We start from the raw sequence: 18011 nt of genomic DNA on the forward strand, positions 1-18011 counted from the left end.
TCTCAATATCAAAATTACTACACAGCTATGGTATTCAAGACAATGTGATATTGGCATAAGGATAGATATATGGATCAATGAAATAGACTTGAGAGTCCAGAAGTAAGCCCTTACACTTACGGCCAATTAATGTTTGACAGAAGCAGCAAGACAATTTAACAGAGAAACAATAGTCTTTTCAAAAAATGTCCCTAGCAAAACTGGATAGCCACATACAAAAGAATGAAGTTGGATCCTTAGCTCACACCACATACATAAATTAACACAAAATCGATCAAATACCTACCTAAATGTAAGAGCTAAAACTATAAAACTCTTTTAAGAAAACACAGGAGTAAACCTTCATAATTTTGGATTTGACAAAGGACTCTTTATATGACACCAAAAGCATCAGCAACAAAAGAAAAATAGATAAAATGATGTCATCAAATTTACAAACCTTTATGTTTCAAAGGACACCATCAAGAAAGTGAAAAGACGAACCGCAGAATGGAAGAAATATTCACAAATTGTATATCTGATAAGGGCCTTCCACCCAGAATTTATAAAGAACTCTTAAACTCAATAAAGACAAATGGCCCAATTAAAAAATGCAAAAAATGAATGAGAATCTGAATAGATATTTCTCCAAGGACCCATTAGTCATCTAGGAAATGCAAATCAACACCACAATGAGATACCACTTGATACTCACTAGGATGGCTAGAATAAAAAAGTCAGACAAGAACAAATGTTGACAAGGATGTGGAGAAATCAGAACCCTCATACACTGCTAGTGGGAATGTAAAATGGCATAGCTGCGTGAAAAAGAGTCTGCTAGCTCCTAACTGTTCAACAGAGAGTTACAATATGACAGCATTTCCACTCTTAAGCATATTCCCAACAGAAATGGAAACATATGCTCACACAAAAACTTGTACATGCATGATTATAGCAGCATTGCTTATAACTATCAAAAGGTGTATACAACCCAAATGTCCATTAATGGATGAATGGATAAAATATAATATATCTATATATTTGACCATGAAAAAATAATGAAATGCTGACACTTGCTACAACATGGATGAATCTCGAAAACATTATGCTAAGTGAAAGAAATCAGTCACAAAAGATCATATATTGTATGATTCCTTTTATATGAAATTTCTGGAAGAGAAAAATCTGTACAGACAGAAAGTAGATTACTGGTTGTCTAGGGGCAGGGAGTGAGGAAGTGTTCATGGGAGTGACAGCTAATGGATACAGTGTTCCTTTTGCAGGGGATGAAAATGTTCTACAACTGATGGTTGTCGATCGTGTAAAAATTAATACTAAACATCCTTGAATTGAACACTTTAAATGGATAAATTTTATAGTATGTGACATATTTCAATAACGCTGCTAGAGAAATTTAAAAATTCAAAACGGATTATAGATCTAAAAGTAAGGGCTAGCAGCATAACACTCTTGGAAGAAAACATACGAGTAAGTCTTCATAATCTTGGGTTTGGCAAAGCCTCTTAGATATGGCACCAAGAACACAGGCAGCAAAAGAAAGTAGCCAAGTTAGACATCATTAAAATGTAAAAGATCTGTACTTCAAAAGACATCATTAATAAAGTGAAAAGGCAACCCACAGAATGGAGAAAATATCTAAATCATATGTCTGATAAGGGACTTGTATCCAGAATATATAAAGAACTCTGACAACTCAATTTAAAAATATTCTGTGTGAATAACCCAGTTTAAAAATTAGCAAAGGATTTAATTAAATAGTTCTCCAAAGAAAATTTGTGAATCTCCAATAAGCATGTGAAAATATGCTCAACATTATTAATCATCAGGAAATTTCAAATCAAAACCACAAGATACAATTTCACACCCACTAAAATGGTTAGAATAAAAAAGACAGTAACAAGTGCTGCCAAGGATGTGGAGAAACTGGAACCCTGATGCTGCTACTGGAATGTAAGATGATGCAGCCACTTCAGATAACAGTTTAGTGGTTCCTCAAAATCTTAAACCCAGCTACAATATGACCCAGCAATTCTACTCCTAGTCCTTTACCCAAGAATAATGAAACCATACATCCATGCAAAAACTTGTACACACGTTATTTATAGCACCATTGTTCACAATAGCCAAAAAGTAGAAACAAGCTAAATTCCATTAACTGAGGAATGAATAAACAAAATATAATTTATCCATACAATGGGATATTTTTTGGCATTAAAAAGGAATGAATGCTGGGCGCGGAGGCTCACACCTGTAATCCTAGCACTTTGGGAGGCTGAGACGGGCAGATCTCTTGAGGTCAGGAGTTTGAGACCAGCTGGCCAACATGGTGAAACCCTGTGTCTACAAAAATAGAAAAATTAGCTGGGCGTGGTGGTGCGCACCTGTAATCCCAGCTGCTCGGGAGGCTAAGGCAGGAGAATCACTTGAACCCAGGAGGCGGAGGTTGCAGTGAGCCTAGATTCCCGCACTGCACTCCAGCCTAGGCAACAGAGCAAGACTCCATTTCAAATAGAAAAAAAAGAAATGAAATGAACTACAGATACATGCCAAACACTGAATGAACTTCAAAAATATGCTAAATGGAAAACTCACTTACAGAAGACCCCATATTGTATGATTCTATCTGTATGAAATGTCCAGAATAGGCAAACCCACAGGGTCAGATTAGTAGGTGAGTAGTTACCTAGGACTAGGAGTTGGGGAGGGGGAACAAGGAGTGAGTGTTAACGGGTTGGAGGTGTCCTTTGGGGATGAGATTATTTCAAAATTAGGTTATAATGATGGTTACACACACAACTCTGCAAATACATTAAAATCTTTCAATAGCATACTTTTAAGGGGTGAATTTAATGGTATGTAAATGTATCTCAATAAAGCTTTTTGGAAGATAATAACACATTACAGAGTGCTCCTCTGGAAATGGGTGGCTGATGGGCTGTATCCAGCCTCTACAAGTGTTTGATGGATCATTGTTGACTTTTGAGTAAACAGAGATATTCTTCAGGCTTCCCCAGTCTACACCTGTCTGTTGTCTATATCAAGGTTTTCTCTCATTTCATTTCCTGCTTTGGTCCCTGGAAACATTTGAGTCTGTGTCTCCTTCCAAGGGAAGGAAGTGGAAGGAATCATTCTGTAAGGACAGTGAAGTTACCTGGGCTGCAGAGGGGCCTTTGGGAGCCAATATTGTGATACTTTTCTACATATTCCTCAATAGTTGAACTTCTTACAAGGAATATGTAGTATATCTGGGTTTTTTTTTAACTCAAAAAAGTAAAAGAAGGAAAACAATATAGAAGCAGAAAAATACCTATAATTCATGTTTAGTTGTTTTCACTTTGTCTTATTCACTTTTTAAATGTGGGATTGTGCTATATATACCACTTTGCATCCTCCTTGCTGCACTTTAGCAGGATAGCAAAATCATTTTCCCATATTTTCAAAATCTCCTCATAAACATTATTCTAGTTTCTATGTAATATTCCATTGAATGAATGCCTCATCATTCACTTAAACACCCGGCCTCCCTGGACATTTAGGAGGTTTCTAATTTTTATATTCTTATAAGCAATGTGAAAACCCTTGTATGTGAAATTTGTATGCATTATTAAGTATTTTCCTAGGATAGATGCCCAGATGTGACATTACTAAATAGTAAAAGTTATTAGTATACATTGACAAATTTCTTCTCAAAAATCTTAACCAGTTTTCATGAGCCATGTAAGGGTCCCTATTTCAGCAAACACTTGCCATAGCTGAGCAGTATCTTCATTTTTCTTAATTTTTCTAAGTTGCAACAGCATCTCTCAGCCCAGTAGCTCCTTCTTCCCCTATGCCCAGCCACCCTGTCAAGGGGTGAGAAATCCCACACCAAGAACACAATTGCCCCATCCTCAAAACTATCTTTAGCTCCATCCCCCTTTTCATCAAAAACATTCCATGAAACAGAATAAAGAAACAAGAAACAGCCACACATATGTGGTTACTGGGTCTGTTATGGAGGGCTCAGCTGATGGGTGGCACTGGGCTACTAGACAGGCATCATGAGGACAGGGGCCTGCCAGCACGGAGGGCTGAAGGAGAAGGAGAAGAAATCGGACTCCACCTCTTGCCATTCAGGAGACTCAGCTTGGGGTTGATTAGACTGAAAAGTTAAAGACAAAACTGTAAGACATTTAGACTACAGATGATGATTCTTCCAGGTCTCAAGCTAAAAGGATTTTTCAAACAAGGCTCAGAACATGTTAAACACAAAGGAAAAGATTGGTATGTTAAGGACACTCTGTTCATTGAAAGACACCAGGAGAGAGTGAAGGCAAGTCATGGAGTGACTGACGAGAATTATGCCTAGCATGTGAAGGACCTGCAAATCTTTCTTTTTTTTTTTTCTTTTGAGACAGAGTCTCGCTCTGTCACCCAGGATGGAGTGCAGTGGCCGGATCTCAGCTCACTGCAAGCTCCGCCTCCCGGGTTCACGCCATTCTCCTGTCTCAGCCTCCGAGTAGCTGGGACTACAGGCGCCCGCCACCTCGCCCGGCTAATTTTTTGTATTTTTTAGTAGAGACGGGGTTTCACCGTGTTAGCCAGGATGGTCTCGATCTCCTGACCTCGTGATCCACCCGTCTCGGCCTCCCAAAGTGCTGGGATTACAGGCTTGAGCCGCCGCACCCGGCCTGGACCTGCAAATTTTTAAGAAGGGGAGTGCATTCGCTAGAAAATGGGCAAGAGGTTTGAGTACTCACTGTACAAAATATAAGCAGCAAGTATACAAAAGGTGTTCAGCTTCATTAGGAATCAGAAGATCACAGTGAACTGCTGCTACTACCACACACATGCCCCCCCGATGGGCAACACTTCAACAACTGACAACACCTGAGTATTAAAGAAGATCCAGAGGGCTGGGAACACTCACGTACTGCCCAGCAGGAGGACAAGTTGATATGACCTCCGTGGAAAACAATTTAGCAATATCTAGTGAAACTGAAGCTACACTATAATCTACGCCCCAGAAATCCTATAGTGGGATCCAAATTTGTGTGGATGTGCACCTGGATACTCACAACAGCGTTACTCATCATGGCCAAAAAATGGCAACAACTCAGTGTCCAACAGCTGTAGAATAGATAAATAAATTGTCAAGGAAAATTCTACACAGCAAGGAAAATCAACAAACTGCTGCTAACATGGACAAACCTCACCGACGCAGTGTTGAAGGAAAGAAGCCAGGAGCATGTCTGGCCAATTCATAACTTTGGAATTAAATTGTTTAGGGAGGTGTGTCATAGCGGAACCTTAAACAATAACAAGAAAATGATTATCATAAAGCTGACGATGGTGATTACCGGGGGTGGAAGGAGGGTTGATTGGGAAAGGTGGGGGATGACCTGGATGGTGGTCATACAGGTGTTTTGTACATTTTTCTGCATGTGTGAGTGTGTGTGTGCATATATACATATCCATACATATTTTATATATTCTATTTCCCCATTGAAAAATCAAAAATAAAACTTATATGCCATTAGTGTCAAGTGTGGGAGAGTAACCTGCTGTGCTGTGGGTCATGTTAAGGGTATATAAATGTGTGATTTGTTTTAGAGTATTTGTGCACAAGCCTCTCAGCTCAGGCACCATATGATGTGTTTCCAGACTTTTGTACCTGGTGCAGTGCACACATTGTACTTGAGCTCTGCCTCCCATCCCAAAGGGCTGTTGTTTCAATGCTTCTTCCTCGACTTCCCTCGCTGTTTCAGCCACCTCTGGCAAAGCCCCTGAAGCCAGTTCTTGGAGTACTTCTGGCCTGTGAATCTGGGTTAAGATAAAATGCCTGTAAAATTCATTTAATTTGTTATAAGCCATTGACACTTTAGTATGAATTAGTGGGGAATCTAATTAAACTTTGCTATCTACTCATCTAAGATAACACAAACTAGCCCAATTCTCTGGGAGCTGCTTAACATTATCACAATGTTGCAGCAGGGGGCTTCTGGTGAGATAGTTTCCCCCTTTCTTAGATTTAATCATTTTTTTCTTCCTCCTTCCACTCATCTGTCCTTTTCAGAAACCCTCCTTTGCTTCCGTTCAGGAAACACTGAACTTTGCACTGTCTGCACAATCCTAGAGTTCCTCTTTCTCACAAGATTCCTCAGGCTTCTAGATCAGAGTTTGGAAGTAAAGCAATGACTAAGAATAGTCCCCACTATGTCAGAAAGCTGGTGCTTCTCGCCGGCCCTCCTTACTCACTCAGCCACACAGGGAAAAGGAGAAGCAGACCCAGGTCATAGCCCACAGCCTGTGCTCTCCCACTGTGACCACATCTGTCTGTGTTACATGCACACTCACACACGGCAGTAAATGGCAAAGTGTGGGTGTTTGTTAATCGATGTAATTTAATCTAATCATTCTGTGACCTGCACTTTTCACTCATCATTACATATTGAAGAGGATCTGGTTAACATGGACAGGTGTGGTTCATGCAGTTAACTTCTTCATGGAACATTAGTATCTGAATAACCCACTCATCCGCTCTCCTGCTGATGGGCATGCGGGCTGTCATTAATTTCTAGCTGTTACAAACCAAGCTACAATGAGCTTTCTCACACGTCTCTCTGTGCTCTCATGGAAGAGTTACTGTAGGGAATATTCCAAGAAGTAGAGTTGCAGGGTTGCAGACCACATGTGTTTTTAAGCTTTCTAGATATTGCTGATTGTTTTCCAAAGGCATTCTGCCAGTGGACACCCCAGCAACTGTTTCTGAGATTCACTGTTTCCCTGCATCATCAACACTTCGCATCTTCAGATGTTTTCATTCTTGTGTGTGAAATAGTATCTCATTTATTTTCCTCTTCTTAAACTGCTACTATTTCTTGCCTTCTGGGAATGTACCATAATTTACTCAGCCATTCCCCTATTCACTGACATTCAGTTCATTTCCCATTTGTAGGTGTGTCTGTTTGTTTTGGGTACTGCAGTACAAACAATGCTGCCAGAACCAACCTTGTACAAACATCTTGATGTACTGGTGCTTTAGTTACTGGCAGATCCATTTCCAGAATGCAGATTGCTGGAACAAATCAGCATTTTTTTCATTTTAAGAAATACCAACAAAAATCCTTTCACAAAATTGTATAGTAATTTGCAGTCCCACCAACTGTGTATGAAAAGATACTTTTACCCATCCATACATTTATCAGTACCCGATGACCTTGTTTGACAGTCTACAAATCCCTAAGACCTTATGGTTGTTTTAATCTGCACTCCCCTGACCACTAATAAGTTAAGCATCACTGCATTGCCTATTTATAAGCTTTTTTTTTCACTATTGTTCTTTCAATTATTAATCTAAAGGAGCTCTTTCTATATCAGGATAGTATCCATTTGTTACATATGTATAGCATTTATTATTTGTCTTCTGTTGCTTTTGCCACAGGAGATTTTGGTTCTTTATTTTATTAACTATGTATTGTTTACATCTATAAATTTTGGGTTTCCTACTTTTCTTAAGAAAGCCCTCCCCACCCCAGTGTTACACAAATACTTCCCCTGTAATTTTGTCTGATACTTTTATAATTTCCTCTTTGAGTTTGCACCTTTCATTCATCTACCTTTTTTTATTTTCTGGGTTTTTTTTTTTTTTTTCTTGAGACAGAGTCTTGCTCTGTTTCCTAGGCTGGAGTGCAGTGGCATGATCATGGTTCACTGCAGCCTCAAACTCCCAGGCTCAATCCATCCTCCCACCTCAGCCTCCCAAGCAGCTGGGGAGTGTAAGTAGCATGATGGGGAGCACCAAGTAGCATGGTGCACCACCATGCCCCACTCCTGCCACATTTTCATACATGCTGCAAAGTAGGGGTGGAACTCTCCCGGTAGCATTCCTCCCTGACTTGGATGACAGGGATGATGTCCTTCCACCTGACTTGGATGACAGGGATGATGACACCCACAGTACAAGCTGGCATAGGATGGCAGTCATGAGCTCTGGAGTTGAGTGGGCTCAACTCACACTTACCGGTACTTTCTCCAGTCCTGTGAAAGTTGTTTAATCTGTCTGTGCCTCAGTTCCCTCAGCTATAAAATGGGGGAAATAACAGTGCCTTCCTTATAGGGATTTTGAGATAATAAGTTAAACCATGAAAACACAGAGAATAGTATTTGGCACGTAGAAAGCACTGGATAAGTGTTGGCAAGTTTTGTATTATGTACACATAGTTTCTGGGTCTGTTTCTACACTTCATGTGTTAGCCTATTTTTCTACTTCAGACCCCAGCACCATTTTTTGGTTATCATAACTTTCTAATAAATGTTAATGTCTGTTTCATATCTCACTGTTCTTTCTTAAGATTTTCATAATGAGAATTACTTTGAATTTCACATAACTGTGTTATGTGTCGGCATTTTAGTGAGATTCAGTCTTTCTATCCAAGAACACAGCATGTCTTTCCTCCTCTTTAGATCCTGTGTCATGTCCTTCCATAGAATTTCTAGTTTTCTCCATGCGGGTCCTTCACCTTTCTAGCTACTCTACATGTAGCATTTGCTGTTCTGAGCAGGATATTTTTCTGTTTGCAAAAATGTTGCTGGGATAAATGTAAATTACTTGTTTCTTACATTTACTGTACATTGGTCTCTTACTGAATTCTTTCATTGGTTCTAATCACTTGTTCTTGTTTGTTTATTGTTAGTGAGCCTGGTTAGTTAATGTTCTCATATTATCTAAATGATAATAATTTTGTCTCTTACTTTCCATTATCTACACCACTGATACTCTTTTCTTATTGCATGGCTGGAATTCCCAAAACAAGTAGTGGTGGTAGTGATGAACATCGCTCTCATATTTTTGTTTCTTTGTTTACTATTATATTTGCTGTAGTTTTATAATGAATATTCTTTGCTGTATTTAGGAGTTTATTGATTCATTCTAATTTAATTTTTGTTCAGCTGAACTCGTTCAATTAATTTCCTCAGAAGGTCCATGTGTAGTGTAAGATCTGAGTCTGTGCTTGTCCTCCTGTCCCCCCACCCATCCCCTCAAAACAAATTCCCCTGCCCTCATTGATGATAATATGAGAGGCTTAGATGAAGATCTAAAAAAAGTCTGTATACACTTCAGTCTTCCCGTTTTCAGAATGACAAAGGAGAAATCTAATGATAGTTTGATTGTTTCATTTCCTAGAGTTTCTATCTCCCTCCCTCCCCCACTTTCTTCCTCTCTCGTTCACTCTCTGCATCTCTTTCCTTCTCTCTCTCTTTCGCTCATGTTCTCCTGTCTCTTGGACATTTTAAATTTTAATCAGTATATACCTAGGTGTATCTTTTTCCTTTTTTTTTTTTTTCCACCTAGGACTTGTCATTGAGGAAAATGATGAGATGAGTCTCAATCATTTTAGGAGACTTATTTGCGAAAGTTAAGGATGCATGCCCGGGAGACAGCTCTATGTCTTTCTCTGAAGATGATTTTGAGGACTCCAAATTTAAAGGGGAAAGGGCGGGATATTGAGAAGTACACAATTTTCATGTAAGAGCAGGGCAGGGAAAAATAGTCATTCATGCCTTTGTCTGGCTCAGTGAATCTGCATTTTTTAACATAAGATGATATAAACAAATAGGGCAGAGGAAAAATGCAGGGAATCTGCATTTTACATAAGAGAAAATAGACAAAATAGGGCAGGGGAACAATCAGATATGCATTTGTATCTGTTGGGTGACTGCACTTGTAAAGATAAGCGATCAATTTGCATTGCCATGGTGAAATTTTAACAGTTCACTAGGAATTTCCTTGTGAGCAAAATATGGTGGAGACATGTAGCTTTTCATCATAGCCATCTTATTTAGGAACCAAAAGGGGGAAGCAGGTTTGCATGACACAGTTCCCAGCTCGACATTTCCCTTTGGCTAAATGAGTGTGGGGTCCTAAAATTTAATTTCCTTTCACAGACTTAAGATATTGAAGTATTTTTCAACTTAAGGAAGTTCTTTTATTTCTTTGATTTTTTTCACTTCTCCATATATTACTCTCTCTCCTTTTGGAGCTCTTCCTCCTTGCTTATTACATCTGTATGTGGCTTTCATGTCAGTTAATGAAAAGAGTCACACTCTGTGAAGTATTTGAAATGATTTATTCTGAGCCAGATATGACTGACCAATGGCCCATGATGCAGCCCCAGCAGATCCTGAGAACATGCACCCAAGGTGGTTGGGGTACTTGGTTTTATACATTTTAGACAGCCATAAGACATCAGTCAATACATGTTAAGATGGACAGTGGTTCAATTTGGAAAGGTGAGACAACTTGGGGGAGGGGAGCTTCCAGGTCATAGGCAGATTCAAAGATTTTTGGATTGGCAACTGTTTAAAAGAATTATTATCTAAAAACTTGGAATGTCTTGGTTAAGAGTAAAGGTTGTGGAAACAAAGTTTTTATCATGCAGATGAAACCTCCAGATAGCAGGCTTCAGGTAGAATCAATTGTAAATGTTTCTTATCAATCTTTTTTTTTTTTTTTTTTTTTTTTTTTTTTTTTTAAATTTGATACCTAACTTTTTTTTTTTTTTTTTTTTTTCAGATTTAAGTCTTTTTTTTTTTTTTTTTTTTTTTTTATTATACTTTAAGTTCTAGGGTACATGTGCATAACGTGCAGGTTTGTTACATATGTATACTTATGCCATGTTGGTGTGCTGCACCCATCAACTCGTCAGCACCCATCAATTCATCATTTATATCATGTATAACTCCCCAATGCAATCCCTCCCTCCTCCCCCCTCCCCCCTCCCCATGATAGACCCCAGTGTGTGATGTTCCCCTTCCCGAGTCCAAGTGATCTCATTGTTCAGTTCCCACCTATGAGTGAGAACATGCGGTGTTTGGTTTTCTCTTCTTGTGATAGTTTGCTAAGAATGATGGTTTCCAGCTGCATCCATGTCCCTACAAAGGACGCAAACTCATCCTTTTTTATGGCTGCATAGTATTCCATGGTGTATATGTGCCACATTTTCTTAATCCAGTCTGTCACAGATGGACATTTGGGTTGATTCCAAGTCTTTGCTATTGTGAATAGTGCCGCAATAAACATACGTGTACATGTGTCTTTGTAGTAGACTAATTTATAATCCTTTGGGTATATACCCAGTAGTGGGATGGCTGGGTCATATGGTACATCTAGTTCTAGATCCTTGAGGAATTGCCATACTGTTTTCCATAATGGTTGAACTAGTTTACAATCCCACCAACAGTGTAAAAGTGTTCCTATTTCTCCACATCCTCTCCAACACCTGTTGTTTCCTGACTTCTTAATGATTGCCATTCTAACTGGTGTGAGATGGTATCTCATTGTGGTTTTGATTTGCATTTCTCTGATGGCCAGTGATGATGAGCATTTTTTCATGTGTCTGTTGGCTGTATGAATATCTTCTTTTGAGAAATGTCTGTTCATATCCTTTCCCCACTTTTTGATGGGGTTGTTTGTTTTTTTCTCGTATATTTGTTTGAGTTCTTTGTAGATTCTGGAAATTAGCCCTTTGTCAGATGAGTAGGTTGCAAAAATTTTCTCCCATTCTGTAGGTTGCCTGTTCACTCTGATGGTAGTTTCTTTTGCTGTGCAAAAGCTCTTTAGTTTAATTAGATCCCATTTGTCAATTATGGCTTTTGCTGCCGTTGCTTTTGGTGTTTTAGACATGAAGTCCTTGCCCATGCCTATGTCCTGAATGGTACTACCTAGATTTTCTTCTAGGGTTTTGATGGTATTAGGTCTAACATTTAAGTCTCTAATCCATCTTGAATTAATCTTCGTATAAGGGGTAAGGAAAGGATCCAGTTTCAGCTTTCTACTTATGGCTAGCCAATTTTCCCAGCACCATTTATTAAATAGGGAATCCTTTCCCCATTTCTTGTTTCTCTCAGGTTTGTCAAAGATCAGATGGCTGTAGATGTGCGGTATTATTTCTGAGGACTCTGTTCTGTTCCATTGGTCTATATCTCTGTTTTGGTACCAGTACCATGCTGTTTTGGTTACTGTAGCCTTGTAGTATAGTTTGAAGTCAGGTAGCGTGACGCCTCCAGCTTTGTCCTTTTGACTTAGGATTGTCTTGGCAATGCGGGCTCTTTTTTGGTTCCATATGAACTTTAAAGCAGTTTTTTCCAATTCTGTGAAGAAAGTCATTGGTAGCTTGATGGGGATGGCATTGAATCTATAAATAACCTTGGGGAGTATGGCCATTTTCACGATATTGATTCTTCCTATCCATGAGCATGGTATGTTCTTCCATTTGTTTGTGTCCTCTTTGATTTCACTGAGCAGTGGTTTGTAGTTCTCCTTGAAGAGGTCCTTTACATCCCTTGTAAGCTGGATTCCTAGGTATTTTATTCTCTTTGAAGCAATTGTGAATGGAAGTTCATTCCTGATTTGGCTCTCTGCTTGTCTGTTGCTGGTGTATAAGAATGCTTGTGATTTTTGCACATTAATTTTGTATCCTGAGACTTTGCTGAAGTTGCTTATCAGCTTAAGGAGATTTTGGGCTGAGACGATGGGGTTTTCTAAATATACAATCATGTCATCTGCAAACAGGGACAATTTGGTTTCTTATCAATCTTAAAGAGTCTGTTCTATTGGACTTAACATCTCTGTGTTGATGTGAATGCTGATCAGCTGTGCCTGAATTCCAGGAAGGAGGAGAGTACAATGAAGCATGTTTAGCCACCCATCCCTATTATGGCCTGAACTAATTTTTCAGGTTAACTTTGGAATGCCCTTGGCCAAGGGAAGGGTCTATCAGTCAGTTGTGGGGCTTAGAATTTTATTTTTGGTTTATATGTCTCTCATAGTTTCATTTATGGCTTCCATTTCTTTGTAGTTTTGCCCTGTATTGGGGTTACATGTTCTTCTATTTTGCACAAAGCACTTCCTGGCACGTAGTAGGTGCTCCATAATTAGTTATTGAATGAACACCTTCTCTCTTCTAGGTGTTAATGAGTTGAGCTTAAACCTTTCTCCTTACATATTTTAAATTCAGCCTAAAAGTTTCTCTGTACATAGTGAACTGTAACCTAACTGGAAATGTAAACAGACTGTCACCTACTCTCATAGCAAGTAACCAAGTCTCAGCCAATCACAGCAGCCAGACTTCAGCTACTCACAGTGGCCAGCTGTTCACACTGGGCTCAAGTAAGGCAAATGCTGAGCCATCACCAATCTGGCTCTTTCTGTACCTCATTTCCATTTTCCGTACATCACGCTGCTTTTTCTGCCCATAAATCCTGTCCAACTACAAGGCAGCATCAAAGTCACTCTGAGCTGAATAAAATACCTGGGAATCCAACTTACAAGGGATGTGAAGGACCTCTTCAAGGAGAACTACAAACCACTGCTGAGTGAAATAAAAGAGGACAAAAATGAATGGAAGAACATTCCATGCTCATGGATAGGAAGAATCAATATCATGAAAATGGCCATACTGCTCAAGGTAATTTATAGATTCAATGCCATCCCCAAGGTAATTTATAGATTCAATGACTTTCTTCACAGAACTGGAAAAAACTACTTTAAAGTTCATATGGAACCCAAAAAAGAGCCCGCATTGCCAAGTCAATCCTAAGCCAAAAGAACAAAGCTGGAGGCATCACGCTACCTGACTTCAAACTATACTACAAGGCTACAGTAACCAAAACAGCATGGTACTGGTACCAAAACAGAGATATAGACCAATGGAACAGAACACAGCCCTCAGAAATAATACCACACATCTACAGCCATCTGATCTTTGACAAACTTGACAAAAACAAGAAATGGAGAAAGGATTTCCTATTTAATAAATGGTCCTGGGAAAACTGGCTAGCCATATGTAGAATGCTGAAAATGGATCCCTTCCTTATACCTTATACAAAGATTAATTCAAGATGGACCAAAGACTTAAATATTAGACATAAAACCATAAAAATCCTAGAAGAAAACCTAGGTAATACCATTCAGGACATAGGCATGGGCAAAGACTTCATGTCTAAAACACCAAAAGCAATGGCAACAAAAACCAAAATTGACAAATGGGATCTAATTAAACTAAAGAGCTTCTTCACAGCAAAAGAAACTACCATCAGAGTGAACAGGCAACCTACAGAATGGGAGAAAATTTTTGCAATCTACTCATCTGACAAAGGGCTAATATCCAGAATCTACAAAGAACTCAAACAAATTTACAAGAAAAAAACAAGCAACCCCATCAAAAAGTGGGCAAAGGATATGAACAGACACTTCTCAAAAGAAGACATTTATGCAGCCAACAGACACATGAAAAAATGCTCATCATCACTGGCCATCAGAGAAATGCAAATCAAAACCACAATGAGATACCATGTCACACCAGTTAGAATGGCGATCATTAAAAAGTCAGGAAACAACAGGTGCTGGAGAGGATGTGGAGAAATAGGAACACTTTTACAGTGTTGGTGCGACTGTAAACTAGTTCAACCATTGTGGAAGACAGCAAGTTTATTAAGAGAGTAAAGCAATAAAGAATGGCTACTCCACAGGCAGAGCAGTAGCATGGGCTGCTTGACTGAGCATACTTATAGTTACTTCTTGATCATATACTAAACAATGGGTGGATTATTCATGAATTTTCCAGGAAAGGGGTGGGCAATTCCAGGAACTGAGGGTTCCTCCCTTTTTTAGACCATATAGGGTAAATTCCTGACATTGCCATGGCATTTGCAAACTGTCATGGCACTGGTGGGAGTGTCTTTTAGCATGCTAATGCATTATAATTAGCATATAATGAGTAGTGAGGATGACCAGAGGTCACTTTCATCACCATCTTAGTTTCACTGGGTTTTGGCCGGCTTCTTTATCACAACCCGTTTTATCAGCGAGATCTTTGTGCCCTGTATCTTGCATCAACGTCCTATCTCATCCTGTGACTTAGAATGCCTAACCTCCTGATAATGCTGCCCTGTAGGTCTCAGCCTTATTTTACCCAGCCCCTACTCAAGATGGAGTTGCTCTGGTTCAAACACCTCTGACATTTTCACAGCTTAAGTTTAGTCAATAAGTAAACAAAAAGAAAAGCAAAATAAACATTTTTGAAAACGCAAATGCCCAATGCCACAGGATAAGTTTCAAGGAAGTCAGAATCTGAGCATGTTTATTGGATGCAGTGCATGGCTTGTCTTTGGGGAAGCTGTTTTGATTGTAATAATCTCTAAACCTGCTATTAGCCAACAGGTGAGAGAGGGAAGCCTTTTAGCCGTCTGTGTCTGGGTCCCTCTCCCAGGCCACCTGCTGCCTTGTCGTCCTATTGTGAAGGCATAGGAACTGTCCCATTTCCCCAAATGCCACATGCAGGACATGCACGCAGTCCAGGGTACACACTGACCAAGCTGGCAGAATGGTGGATGTCCAGGTTGGGCGTGGCTGGGCAGCCTTAACGCCTTCTACCTCCAGTGACTGGCAAGGCAGGCCACTGCTGTTCAGTGTCACCTCTAGTAAGTGAGGTCTCCCTAGACTACCTTCAGAACTTTTTATGCAGTGGTGCGCACCTGTACCACTGTAAGCTCAGTCTCAGGGTTCCCACTCTGATGCTCAGGGCACAGCAAAGTTGGTGCCACTGGACTTTGGAAGAGGTCCCAGAAGCTTACTGGACACAGGGTCAGCCTGTGATGTGTTGACTTTAATTGTGGGTACATCAATCTCCCTGTGTAACACCGTCTGACAGTGTGGGCAGCCCTCAGCTGAAGGGGCAGACAAAAGGCCGGCATTTAACCCAATTTCTTCTCCTTTCTCATGCTCAGATGGATGGAGTGGAACCCTGGCTTTCCCTTGAGCATCGATGCCAAATGCCACAAGGATTTACCCCGTGATATTCAGTTTGATAGTGAAAAAGGAGTGGACTTTGTTCTGAATTACTCCAAAGCGTAAGTTTATGAGAACTGAGGGACTCTGGGCAGCCCCTCCAGCGGCTGGTGTTGGGGGTGGGACCCTCACTCCTTTCCTCATGGGGCCCTTGGGTTGGGGGAACAGCCTAGCTGAGCCAAACGCTTGGATGATATGTTGGCCATAGAGTGGATTCTCAGTGCACAATTGCAGGACAACCAGTATCTAAAAAAGTCACAACCTAGAGGACTCCAGACACCAGACATACATGTGTTTTTGGCCCAAAGCAGGGGTCTTTAGTTGGAATGCCTCCTCCCCGTCCACATCTCATCCCCTCTATGGCCACTTCAAAGGTGTGAAGGCTTTGTGTCCAGGCTGTCACCAAGATGGCAGGTGCTATGGTAAGAATGGCCAAAATGCCAGTGCTGATCCCATGACATATATCCCCTGTTCCTCCGTCACAACCCCACGAGGGAATCACAGTCATTGTCTCCATTTTACAGTTGAGGAACTGAGGAATACGGAGGTCGAGTACCTTCCTTGTCCAAGGCCCCCAGCTAATAAATGGCAGAGATATGGATTCTGTGCACCTTTGTTTCATCTGAATGTCTGTAGGGCTTTTTAAAGCTTGCCCAGGTTATCAGGAGACTCCAGGCTGCTTGTTAAACATATGGATCCCCTGACCCTATCCCAGGTGTAGTGGAGGGGGTCTTTAAATCTGCACATTGACCCTGTAGGGAATTGTAAAAATCATGTCAGTTTGGCAAACCCTAAATCCATGGTTCTGAAACTGGACTGACCCTTATGTAATCCAAAAAGTATCTGAGACAGGTTTCAATCAATTTAGAGGTTTATTTTGCTAAGGTTAAAGACATACATGGAAAAAAGGAACACAAATCCACAGGAACAATTGGTGGTCTCTGCCTTTTTCCAAAGATGCCTTTAAGGGCATCAATATTTAAAGGAGAAAAGCAGGCTGGAGGGAAGAAAGGGAGGGCATGGTCACATTACTGAATCCACATGTTGCAAAAGAAAAGGAGCAGGTAGGGGAATAGTCAGTTATGTATTCCTCTTGCACTCAGTACATCAGCACTTGATAAGGTGAACACTGAGAGCTACCTGTGGGGGTTTTTACCTTTTATCTGTAGCTATCTTAGTTCCTTGCATGACTCAGCTTTCAGCTTAATTTTTCCCTTTTGGCAGAGTGAATTGGGGTCCAAAGATTTTCATTTCCTCTTATACCTAGAATCCTCTGAGGAGCATTAGCACCTCCCAGTGCCAGGCCAACCCTACACCTACAGATGACAGTCTACGAGGGTGGGACCCTGGCCTTGGGTCTGCCCACCCAGCAAGTAGACGGGGCTGAGAACTCAGCCAGTCTTCAAAGCTTAAAATAATATTATTTATTCTAAACACTTTGTAGCTGTTTTGGGGGGTACAATCATCTATTTTAAGCTTCATGGCCATCCTGGGAGGTAAATAATATTATTGACCATTTCTAGGTGAGGAAACTGAGTCTCCAAGGGTCAAGGTCAAGGAGTTTGCCTAAAGTCATTTAGGCAGAAATTGGCAAAACCAGGATTTGAATCCAGGTCTGTTTGTGTCCAAAGCTGGGGCATTTTTCTCCTACCACAATCGAGGTCTCCTAGAGAGAAAAATTAAAACCAAACATCTGGATTGGTAATGCAGCAGCACCCAACATCTCCCTGGAAACATCATGGCAGTTAAGGGCTCACTTCCCTTCCCCTACTCTGGGATTGGGATTGCTGATCAAAGCCATGTAGCTTTAGTGGGGTAGGTCCCAGACCAGAATGGGACAAGCAGGACAGAAGGCCCCTATGAAAGAGACAGTTTAGAGAGGATGATAAGGATGGTGAGGTAGTAAGGTGGAGAGTAGTGCCACCTGGGCTTAGTAATGGTGGAGGAGGGAATGGAGGAATACAGGATGGATGGACAATCAAACAGATGGACAAGCAGATGGATGGATTGAGAGATGGATGATGAATGGATGGATGAAGGTAAGGAGGAAGGAGGGAAGAAGAGGTAGATGGTGGATGGATGGAGGGATAGATGAGAAATTGATATATGGATGGATGGATTCATAGATGGATGGTGGGTGGGTGGGTGGGTGGGTGGATGGATGGATGGATGGATGGATACT

At 40.5% G+C, this 18011-nt stretch overlaps 1 protein-coding gene across 2 annotated transcripts in view; it reads left to right on the forward strand.

The window, feature by feature from the left end:
- ALOX5 (arachidonate 5-lipoxygenase) overlaps window positions 1-18011 on the forward strand; it is a 69722-nt gene that overhangs the window by 15319 nt on the left and 36392 nt on the right. For both annotated transcript variants that reach the window (XM_030940054.1, XM_010383406.2), the window contains exon 4: window positions 15769-15891. In XM_030940054.1, the coding sequence (XP_030795914.1) occupies window positions 15769-15891 (123 nt within the window). The remainder of the gene's footprint in view (window positions 1-15768; window positions 15892-18011) is intronic.

Source organism: Rhinopithecus roxellana, chromosome 11 (assembly GCF_007565055.1).
Source record: "Rhinopithecus roxellana isolate Shanxi Qingling chromosome 11, ASM756505v1, whole genome shotgun sequence".
Taxonomy (NCBI): Eukaryota; Metazoa; Chordata; class Mammalia; order Primates; family Cercopithecidae; genus Rhinopithecus; species Rhinopithecus roxellana.